The sequence below is a fragment of the Triticum urartu genome, chromosome 5A (genome assembly GCF_056163025.1).
Source record: "Triticum urartu cultivar PI428250 chromosome 5A, HENAU_Tu73, whole genome shotgun sequence".
Classification (NCBI taxonomy): Eukaryota; Viridiplantae; Streptophyta; class Magnoliopsida; order Poales; family Poaceae; genus Triticum; species Triticum urartu.
The window spans coordinates 98,056,389-98,068,303 of record NC_141877.1 but is presented as its reverse complement, the minus strand read 5'-3'; the positions used below and the strand labels follow the sequence as shown (position 1 = coordinate 98,068,303).

The 11,915-nt window shown below is 44.8% G+C and overlaps 1 protein-coding gene across 1 annotated transcript; it reads right to left on the bottom strand.

Annotated features, from left to right (window-relative positions):
- Positions 1-7,856: 7,856 nt before the first annotated feature.
- Positions 7,857-11,496, bottom strand: LOC147970455 (uncharacterized). The gene is made up of 4 exons (XM_087523443.1): positions 10,973-11,496; positions 10,416-10,642; positions 8,997-10,275; positions 7,857-8,608 (listed from the first exon to the last, which is right to left on the bottom strand). Exons 2-4 carry the CDS (start codon positions 10,542-10,544, stop codon positions 7,857-7,859), a joined length of 2,160 nt encoding a protein of 719 aa, XP_087379569.1. The 5' UTR covers positions 10,545-10,642; positions 10,973-11,496.
- Positions 11,497-11,915: the final 419 nt, after the last annotated feature.

The following is an 11,915-nucleotide window of genomic DNA, read 5'->3' as shown; positions in this document are numbered from 1 at the left end:
GCGCTAAACAACTCCTTCAAGGACCATATAATTGGATCAAGATTGTTTAGATTCCATCCCGAACACCCCTGTACTACCTACGCGGGGGCAGAAGCCGACGACTGGCCAACCCTCAGATTTCATACAACACAGCCGCACAGGAGGTAAAATTTAAAAACATAACAAGCATTATATTACAAACCCACTTTGTTTTATCATACAAGGTAGAAGGAACTTGAATACATTTATTCAAAGATCGTGTCTTTCGCACACTGATCCGCAACAATGCGGGACCCCTCCAAGACATCGCCAAAGTATCGCTCAGGTGTACGGTGATCCTTGTCCTCAGGTGGCCCCTCAGTCGCTAGCTTGATGGCGTCCATCTTCGCCCACTAGACCTTAACCTAGGAGAAGGCCAGATGCGCGCCCTTGATACAGACGGCCCACTTGATGACGTCCAGCCGAGGACAGGCTTCCACCAGTCTCTTCACGAGGCCGAAGTAACTGCTGGGTATAGCTTCGGCTGGCCACAACCGGATTATTAAATCCTTCATGGCCAGTTCGGCCACCCTGTGCAGCTCGACCAACTGTTTTAGCTGATCGCTGAAGGGCACCGGACGTTCTGGCGCAAGATATTGTGACCAGAACAGCTTCTCTGTGGAGCTCCCTTCTTCGGCTTGGAAGAACTCTGCAGCGTCGGTGACACTGCGTGGCAGATCAGCAAAAGCCCCTAGAGAACTCCGAATCCGGGTTAGTAAAAGATATTTCATCTTCACATTCTTGCTTTGCATATTGAATGCCTTACCCCCGTGTTCTTCCTGGCCTCCTGGATCTCCTGGAGGGCGCCCTGGGCCTCACTCCAGGCCATCTCCGCACTCTGACGAGCCTTGGCAAGTTCGGCCTCTTGAGACGACGCATTGTGCTCCAAGGTCTCGCACTTCCTTACCGCGTCCTGAAGCTCCTGTTGGACCTCGTTGACCCGGGCCTTGAGCTTCTTACCGGTGGCCTGCTCCTTGACAGCCTTCCCCTTGGCTTTGGCCAGGGCTTTTCTCAGGGCCTCGACCTCGGTCGTCGCTTCTAGACATATCATGACACTTCGGTCAATGCATATCATTTTACCTTTTTCAAATACATAACGGGTTATCACATACCTTGTTTCTCTTGGAGCTGCCTCCTCACCTGGCCGAGCTCCCCCTCGGCCTGCTCCAGTCTCCACTTCAGTTCGGAGACCTCGACAGTATGTGAGGCTGCGGCCAACAGCGACGCCTGCATATTCATTTCAGACAATTTAGTTAGTTTCCTGCAATAAAGGATTGATCCCCTGTCCAGCTTTTTCTTTCCGAACACCGGACAGTGTCTCAGGGGCTACTGCCTATATGGGGATTTTCTCTTTTTGTGTCGCTTACCTCAAAACCTGTCAGCAAGCAGCTGCAGGCTTCGGTTAGTCTGCTCTTGGCAGACTGAACCCTTTCAATCACCGTGCCCATAAGAACACGGTGCTCATCCACAATGGAAGCGCCTCGCAGCGCTTCCAGCTGATTATCCGGTGCCCCTGGTTGGACAGGGGTCACCGGTGGAATAGGCATACCCCCTTCTTTCGAAGAAGGTTGCGTGCCGGATTCCGGAGCCGCATCGGTCTCCGGAATCGATTCTGGCTGAGGGCCGAACTGAATACAGCCCTCCTCACCACCAGTCTCCATGGGGATTGGCTTCCCCTGGTGTCCGGTGAAAGAGGCATCGCCTTCTGGCGCCTCCTGAGTCGCTCCCCGGTCTGGGAAAGTCCTTCGGGATAGCACCTCCGCGTCGTCCTTGGCCATGGGGGAGTGAGCGGCTGGCGGTGACTCATTGGCCATCGCCTTTGAATCCAACGAACCTCGTGACAAGGATTGCTGGGAGCTGTCGTGGGCTGGACTACAATAGCATAACTAATCATGTCAATACAATGAAGAGGAGAGGCTAGATTTATGGGCATGTATGAGTCCTAGCACTTACGATGCAGCCCGAGGCTTATTGCGGGGGCGTCTCTCCGGACTGCTGTCGACATCCCACGCGGAGTTATCCGCAAGGGAGCCCTTCCCTTTGTTGGACATCTCCGCCTCCAGGTTCGTGGAGGCTGCCCTCTTCTACTTTCCCTCATCAGGGGGAGGGTTATTCTCCTCCTCCTCCTCATCGTCGTCGTCTTCGGCGGCGGAGGAGCGGGTATTGTCTTCGGACGTCACGTTCGAAGCGCCCTTATGGCGGGGGCCACTCCAGACCCCCTTGGCCTTCCCTGTGGCCTTCTTCTCCGGCGCCTTATAGGGCGCCGGCACTAGCATCTTTGCTAAACGCAGGATGACTGGTTCTTCAGGCAGCGGAGTCGGACATTGGATCCGCTTCACCTTCTCCATCCAGTCCTGAAGAAGCCATAATAATGAAAGCTTAGATATCATCCTTGAAACAAGCAAGTAGAGGATGCGACAAAGATTTACCTTGTTGGCGGGGCGATTAATGTTGTACCCGCTGTCCGAGTCTGTGGCCGGCGGTATCTCGTTGCCCTTGAAGAGCAACTTCCAGGCATCTTCGTGGGTTGTTTCGAAGGGCCTCTCCAGGGTTTGGTGCTTCTTCGGATTAAACTCCCATAGAGAGTGACTTCGGCTTTGGCAGGGGAGAATCCGGCGAACTAGCATCACCTAGATTACATCGACAAGTTTGACATCTTTGTCCATCGTGCTTTGAACGCGCATCTACAGCGCTGTTAGCTCGTCTGGCGAACACCAGTTCGGGCTCTTCTCGACCCAGGAGGTGAGTCACATGGGAGCATCGGAGTTGAATTCGATAGCTCCAGCCCAGGTGGTGTCGCGGGGTACTGTGATGTAGAACCAATGTTTCTGCCATTCTTTTACAGTCTCCACGAAAGTGCCTTTTGGCCAGGAGACAATGGCCAGCTTGCTCACCATGGCACCTCCGCACTCTGCATGCTGGCCATCCACCACCTTCGGCTTCACGTTGAAAACCTTGAGCCACAACCTGAAGTGGGGTTGGATGCGGAGGAAGGACTCACACACGACGATGAATGCCAAGATGTTGAGGAAGGAGTTCAGATCATGGAAGTCTAGCGCGTAATAGAACATAAGCCCACAGACAAAGGGGTGGAGTGGAAACCCTAGCCCGCGGAGGAAATGAGGGATGAATACTACCCTCTCACTAGGCTTCAATGTGGGGGCGATTTGCCCCTGGGCTGGAAGACGGTGGGCGATTTCCTTCGCTAGGTACCCGGCCGCCCGAAGCTCGGCAATGTCCTCCTCCTTGACGGAGGAGGCCATCCACTTGCCTTGACCTCCGAATCCGGACATGGTTGAGTGCTAGCTCAAAGTGGGAAAAATGAGAACTTGGGCATTGGAGCTCAAGAGTGGAAGGGCAGAGGATGAGAGAAGGCATGGGAGAAGAAAGGGGATTCTTATCTCCTTATAAGGGCAGTGGATATTGAAGGCCTCCCCACTCGCCTTAAAATTCGCCTACTCCCAAGGGCTGTGTAAATGACACGGTTGGGTTACCCATGCCCGTATTGATGAGAATCCCGTAATAAGGGGACACGATCTCTGCTTCGGCAGGACGTGCCAATGGCAACTGCATCTCGAAACATGGAGCGGCAGGCGAAAAACGGTTCAAAATTATGACGGGCATACGTGATGTCATGTTGTAAAAAGTTGTTAGTAGATTGGACTCATGGATTATTATATTCTCTCTGCGTTTGTGTGTCTGTTACAGGTCTGGACACGATCAATATGTCCGAAGACTATCTTGGAGTTCGGAAGGAGGAACCCGCCTTGCAATACCGAAGACAAATCTACACTCCGGATACCTTGTCATTGAAGCCAGGTTCGGGGGCTACTGAGGGAGTCCTGGACTAAGGGGTCCTCGGGCGTCCGGCCTGTTAGCCATGGGCCGGACTGATGGGCTGTGAAGAACACGAAGATCGAAGACTGCACCCATGTCCGGATGGGACTCTCCTTGGAGTGGAAGGCAAGCTTGGTGACCAAATATGTAGATTCCTTTCTTTGTAACCGACCTTGTGTAACCCTAGATCCTCTCGGTGTCTATATAAACCGAAGGACTTAGTCTGGAGGAGGGAGATATTCATTACCATAGCCGGCCTAGACCTTTAGGGTTTAGTCATTACGATCTCGTGGTAGATCAACTCTTGTAATACTCATATTCATCAAGATCAATCAAGCAGGACGTACCTCCATAGAGAGGGCCCGAACCTAGGTAAACATCGTGTCACCTGTCTCCTGTTACCGTCGACCTTAGACGCATAGTTCGGGACCCCCTACCCGAGATCCGCCAGTTTTGACACCGACGGGCACCTCTTCCCATTGCAAGATAAATAGATCAAGTTGGCCAAACAAAACCCAAATATCGGAGAAGAAATACGAGGCTATAAGAGATCATGCATAAAAAGATCAAAGAAACTCAAATACTTTCATGGATATAAAAACATAGATCTGATCATAAATTCGAAGTTCATCGATCCCAACAAACACACTGCAAAAGAGTTACATCATATGGATCTCCAAGAGACCATTGTATTGAGAATCGAGAGACAGAGAGAGAGAGAGAGAGAGATAAAGCCATCTAGCTACTAACTACGGACCCGAAGGTCTACAAAGAACTACTCACGCATCATCAGAGAGGCACCAATGGAGGAGGTGAACCCCATCCAATATGGTGTCTAGATTGGATCTGGTGGTTCTGGACTCTGCAACGGCTGGATGGATATTTCGTCGACTCCCCTAGGTTTCTGGTATTTTTGGGGTATTTATAGAGCACAGAGGCGGTCCGGGGGCACCCGAGGTAGGCACAACCCACCAGGGCACGCTTGGGTCTCCTGGCGCGCCCTGTTGGGTTGTGCCCCCCTCGGGACACCCCCAGGTGCAACCAGGGCCCATTGCCTTCCTTCTGGCCCATAAAAAATCTTCATAAAGTTTCGTGGTATTTGGACTCCGTTTGATATTGATTTTCTGCGATGTAAAAAAACATGGAAAAAATAGCAACTGGCACTTGGCACTATGTCAATAGGTTAGTACCAAAAAATGATATAAAATGACTATAAAATGATTATACAACATCCAAGATTGATAATAAAACAGCATGGAACAATCAAAAATTATAGATACGTTGGAGACATATCAAGGGAGTGGATGATGTCACGGCAACGGTGATGACACGGTGACTGCAATGGGTGGACGAGCTCCGGGCAAAGAAATCGAGCGAGGGAGTCGGGATCTGGGGTGCTAGGGTTTCGGGGGAGGATGAGAGGGGCAGGGGAATCATCCTTATCCAGCAGGGGGCGGGGGGATGGCCGCACGTGGGCGGGGGCACCATGGATGCCCACCACGGCTGCCTCCTGCACCCACATTGTAGCGGGGGAGAAGACATGGGTGATGGTAGGCTAGGCCTTATACTGTAGAATTAAGCCCAAGTGCACAGTTGGTGCTACCTCTTTATCTTTTCTTTTTCTTTTTGGTTTTTCTACATTGTTTTGCATTAAGTAGAGCCACCAATTGGTTTTTTTAAGTGTAACTTTCCACATAATTCAAATTGCATTAAATCGCACTGCCACAAAAAGTTTGAACCTCATTTTAATTCATTTTATTTTTGGTTTGAATTTAGAAGTGATGGAAGGGTGTTGTCGGGTCATTCAAAAATAGCTAGGGTCATTTTTGGAGCCTCAATTAATGTTGGTTTTGTTTTTATAATAGCTTTAGAAAATTTTGCAATATTACAAACATTTTAGTTTTACTGCTTGAAGAAATAATTTATTCTACTTTATTTTAAAATTGAAAAAGGCTTTATTTTTTATCAAGTGGCAATTTGGCTTAGCTAAACTTGCTGACATGACATCTTAGTGGAAGATTACTGTAGCAAGATTCTCGGGGTGTTACACCGTGGGGTGAGTGAGTGAGGAACAGGTGTAAAACATTGTGAGGGTCTTGGGGTACATGCAAGAGTGGGTGGTTTCGTATATGAATTTACAGCGGACAAGTGAAAACGAAGACTTGGAGAGTTGGGAATCTGGTTGTCAATATCCCCGCCACAACCCTTCTCACCAACTATTCCAAAATCGGCTATCCCATGACCCAAACGTGCCATCGAGACGAACAACCTACAGTAGACCTTGCCTATGACATGTTTACCATGAAGAGATGTGTTTCCCTACCCCTTCCCCCTTAAAACTTGTAAATGGTATTTCCATCCATCCAATTAATCATCTGAATTGTCAGGCAATTAATCATGAATTACAATCTTCTCCTAGAAAAAATCACACCTTCATGCATGATTTACTAGTTTGATGTCGCGTCGTACTTGTTAGTTCCCACCGGTCGGGTGGGTGGCCCTGCACCCGTTTCCGACTTGCTACCCCAGCCCACCACACACCGCCCACGCATCCCTGCACGGCACATTCCCTACCCGCTCACCACCACACCTTACCCTCCCTCTCCTTGTGGATTCACACATGCGCGCCAATGCTCAACCGCTTTGGCCCCATGAATACCTCGAGGGGCTCAGGAGTCATCCAGCCAAGAACAAGAAGCTCTGAAACAGGCACAACCCCGCGCTGCTCCTAACAACATCCCGATTCCAGAGCAGAGTATTACACATGAATTCAGGTGTCAAGTTAATACTTTCTTGGACCAATGATCTCTCTATTTTCCTAATTGCTTGAAATTCTCCTGTCTTAATTAAGACAAGAAAAATCTAGTCTTAAATTTGAATAAGAACACCACCTTGAGCACGACACCGAAGAACTACACTGCACGGCGGATGGCTAGATGAGTGTGAATTACTAATTAGCTATCGATCAAGAGCATCAATAGGTTGTCTAGTGACGCGCTATTAGGTCATGGCATTCACGCCCAGCACGCCCAGCAACCGGACAAGGACCACCACACCCGAATTTCTGTGACATTGCATTGGGCTACAATTGCTTGGATCTAAGTTGCCATTCACAAATTGTCAACAAAACATCGTCTGCATAGCAACACTTGTTGCTTGGGGATGCAACTTTTTTAACATGTAAATCGTCTATAACTTCCCCTTTGAAGTGAGATTTAAGTTTTTAATCTAGACCATAGATCTGTGTCGCTTACTATAAACTTTTCTAAGGGGGGTCGGTGTAGCAAACTATATCTCTATCATGAAGATGGAAAGTACTAAGAATGGCAACTTGGCATCATGAGTGAGTTAAAATACGATTTGAGTTTTCTACTTGATCCGGGGGTGAGCCTATCGTGGTGTGTGTTCTCAGGTGGTTGGCTTCGTACTTCAATTTTTGGCAGACTAGCTTAAACAAAATCTTAGGGAATAATTTGTGAATATGGTTGCTCGTATCCCTCCACACCATTTCTCTCCAACCATTCTAAAATTAGCTATCCCATGAATCAAATAGTGTCTTCAAAATGAACCACCTCCGGTAAACCTTATCTATGACATGTTTACCATGAAAAGTGCTAAAAATGACAAATCGATATCATCTGTGAGTTAAAATAGCACATGTTGACCTTTGTTCTCAAACAATTCAAGACATCAAAGAACATCAGCATGCTCATGAGTTCTAAATGAAATTATCAAATCAATCAAAAGTGATCTTACAACATTCTTTGACAAAATAAATCTCAAACAAGAGTTCGATTTGAAATAAATAGGACAAGATGTTTTGATCCAATGTAGGTTTCTAGAGACCATATTAGAGTACTGAACCATACATGATGTTCCTTAATTATTGTAAGCTGCTAGTTCCTTAATTCTCAGTAAATTCATCACTGAAAAACTACTTTTTATGAAGTTCCCATGAGCGAAGAAATCTTAATTTCTCTTTGACCTATGGTATGCATCATCTAGAATCCTGGGTACCTGGCATAACGTCCTTCTGGAGGTGTTGCTGTGCTTGAATTGGATTTGTCAGGGACATTCAAGGTTGAAGCTGAAGCAACACCATGGTCTTTGCAACTCTTATTCTCTTTGGATAATGGAGTTGAGCTGCTAATGTGGTGTCTGGTTTTAAATAGTTGTTGTTTCAGAGCGTTAGAGTCATCATCATTGTTATTACCTTCAGGTAATCCTGCTTGGAACTCAACCTTATGCATGGCCGTAAGATTCTTCACAGCTGTCACAACATGATTAGAAGAATCATCTGGTTCTTGAGGAATAGTGTCGCTTTCTGGTGCGTGGGCATCTATCTCCATTTCATCCATGAAAGGTAGTGCAACATTCAAGTCGATGAGATTCCTGGCATTGGTGTCATCCTTGTTATGGAATTGCATTTCCATGTTATCTACACCCTTACTCGAGGATGTGTCGTTTGTGCCCTTATGCATAGTGCACGAGAGTTTACGATCTTTCTCGGTGGTTGTATTAATAGGGGAACCAAGAATTTTTGAACTACCTTCTGAGTAAGCCATGGAACTAGGCAAAATCTGGGAATGCCCAGTTGGATAATTTGATGGCACTTGTGTCTTCTTCATGGAGATTCCCTTCCTCATGTTTAGCAACTTCTTTCTGATCCACGAGATTTCCATTGGGGAATCCTCTCTTGCTTCTCCTGGAGTGGCAGTTGCATCTCGAGGACCATTGCTCAGATTCATGTCCTCTACACAATTATAGAATTGGGATTGCTTTTGATATTGACCCCCTCCAGGTTGTGTAGTCTTTGGTGTTGGAAGGCGACTATATTCTTGTAATGTTGGAAGGCGACTATATTCTTGTAATGTTGGAAGGCGACCATTCTTGTAATCTTTAGTGTTGCTTTTCCGTAGAGATTTGGATGTAGCATTGGAGGTGGATGCTACAAATGTTTTTGGATTGCGGATGCTACAACTGGACATATCATTTGTAGTTGAGAAATCAACACTTTTTTCTCATGTGTGAAGCATTCCATGACATTGCTTCGATCTATAAAAGGAAAAAATGTTACACTTACTGTGCATTGATGCTTACATAAAGCTATAACAACTACAAAATAAATTGAGAAATCTTACCATATGTTTTGTGGATGTATGAATTGTTATGTTGTGTTTCCTCATTTCCAACCAAGAAGTTTGAATCAACGGCTGCACCCACATGCTTTCCTTTCAAGGTATCTTCTAAGCTTGGGAGGTTCAGGTCCAATCCTAGCGATGAATAACATTGGTTTTGGGAACTGGAGGCACCCACACTTGGGAAGTCTTCTATTTTCATAGTACTAGATGACCCGACCACTTTTGTATTGAAAGCATTCAATGTTGAGACATGTGATTGTTGTAAACCACTACCATGGTTCTTTTTCACAAGCGAGGATGACTCAATTTCAAGCTTCACATTTGGGAGGTTCAGGTTCACTCCTGCGACAGAATAGACCTGGTTCTGAGAACTTGAACTTCCCACACTTGGGAAGTTTGTTGTTTCCATAGTACTAGATGGCCCTACAACTTCTTTGTTCAAAACATCCATTATTGATAGATCTGATGGTTGTAAACTATTGATCCACTTCTTATTCACGCGTGAGGAGCCCTCACTATTAAGCTTCACATTTGAACCAAGAATTGAACCATTATTTCTTGGCAAATTGTCTGCAGACTTCTCTAATAGTATCACCACATCATCATCACAATCATAAACATGTGCACCAATTGGAACCAGAATGTTCTTCAAATTTGTACCAAGAATTGAACCATGCTTTCTTGGCAAACTTTTTGCAGGCTTCTCTGACAATATCACTACATCATCATCACTATCATTTGCATGTGCATCTGCTCGAACCTGAAGGTCCTTTGCATTTGTACCAATAATTGAAGCATTAGTTATTAGCCACCTATGTGCAGGCTTCTCTAATAGTATCACCACATCATCATCATTGTCATTGTCATGTGCATCAGCTGAAACCTGAAGGTCCTTCACATTTGTACAAGGATAGGAACTTTTATTTCTTACTGGACTATTTGTAGGCTTCTCCGATAGTATCACCACATCATCATCACTATTATTGGCATGTGCATCATCTGAAACCCGAAAGGCTAGTTTTTCTTGTGTGGGCCTACTACTGCTATGCCTCATAGAAACTCCATTTGAACTACACACTAAATCTTTTCCCTTCATGAATTTTTCAGATGGTTTCTTCATATCATGTCCAGTAAGAGGCTCAACTTGCCGGACTGTTCTTATACCCCCATATGGTGATGAAGACATTTTCTCTTGAGAATGTGTACTTAATTCACCTCTTTGGCATTCTAATTCCATTAGGTTCTTTTGAACGTTGTACACACGGTGAAGTTCTATGACCTATAAAGATATCAAAACTTTATAAGAAATGAGAAACAACTAATCCATGGATAAGTATAAGAAAAACACACATTGTTTATATATCTAAGCAATGTTTTTTCTCCATAGACTACTCAAAGCGTATTAAAATCACAGCCTACCTGTTCCCGGAATGTAGCTTCTTGTGCAAGTATGGTCTGCTTTATCGTATTGTTGTCAAGATATCCAGATCCATTTGTGGGTGTTATTGTGAATATGTTACTAAGATGCTCGCTTGGCTTGTTCTCCATGTGTTATCATAACCAGTTGCCTTTCAAGTGTACATAAGAATATGTAATGGCCAATTATCCTGCAAGATAGATCTTGCCTTCAACTTCCGTTCCCAACGCTAATAAATATAAACAAATAAATGATGGATTATAATAATATCATCAAATATATATATATGTATATATATATAATGGGAATACATTAACTTGGTATTATTATTGTTTTTATTGATTATGATAACTTCTCATTCAAAGCATTAAAATGGTTCTACTTGTGGACTCCGGAAGTACTCATGCATGTGTGAATTGTACACTCATACTAAACCATGGTGATTAAGGCTTTAGGAACCCAACCAACCATGACTTTGCACCACAGAAAGGATATGATCAACAAGTGCTAATTATGATCAACAAGTGATAAAAAACAAGAAAGGATATCACATACTTACAAAGATCTAGTGCGAAGCAATGTTGTATATGGAGTTTTCTCCAGACTAGAGTCCTTAGCCAGCAAGAAGTTGGTTGTTGTCTGCTGCTAGATCAATTCCTCTATATCTAAAGCAGACAAACGGTAAGCTATGTCAGTAATAGACCTCAAATTTGGCATTTGCAGAAAGTATGAACGCATGCATAATATGAAGATGCAAAAAATGCAATGGAAGAATGGTAAACAAGATCAAGAGCTCTAACAAATTGTGATGGGACAATGATTCCAAGAAGAAATTTTAAAAAATAACATAACTTCACAAAGAAATTCCGTGAGTCTTCACCTCCATATAAAAACTCACATGAATTAAATACATAAGAAGAGGGATCAAGGAAGGACCTACTAGCAAGGAAAAATAGAACAATCTCACTGCATCCCCATACCTTTCTGCGAAGAGCGTACCAAAAGAGCATAATAAGAAATAGATGAGAGAGAACATATTTTTCATGAACAAATCAAGCATAACAACACAAAAAAATCAGGAGGGGGAACTTCCAAGAACAAAGTCCCTGACCACATTTCCTGAAACATGGCTAGCAGGAGTAACACTACAAAGAGGGCAAGAGTACAAGAGAATTTTCTACTCACCTTATCACCAAGACAAGCCCATGGTATTGATGGAATATGTCTAGCCTTTTTATAGATAAGCTTGAGGTGTTCCTTCATTTATTAGGAGCAATTTTTAAAGATTAGATTACGATTCAATGACAAGGAGTCGACATGCACACTTCCGATCTCAATGCATTTATTTCTAGTGCTATGTAGTGTATTCTTTAGTGATACATTATGTCATTTTGGTGTTGGATTTTTAGCACATTAAATTATATAATCGACCAATTGCTTTTATTTTGAAGGAATTTTCTCCCCCTGGTGGTTGGTATGACACGTGTGACACCCCTATGTGC

Bases quoted from the DNA above. Each gene is read 5' to 3' on its own strand.
- LOC147970455 (XM_087523443.1), bottom strand. From the start codon at position 10,544: ATGGAGAACAAGCCAAGCGAGCATCTTAGTAACATATTCACAATAACA. The intron at 10,276-10,415 runs GTAGGCTGTGAT...ATATCTTTATAG, and splicing joins AAGCTACATTCCGGGAACAG to GTCATAGAACTTCACCGTGT. The intron at 8,609-8,996 runs GTAAGATTTCTC...ATAATTGTGTAG, and splicing joins ATACATCCACAAAACATATG to AGGACATGAATCTGAGCAAT.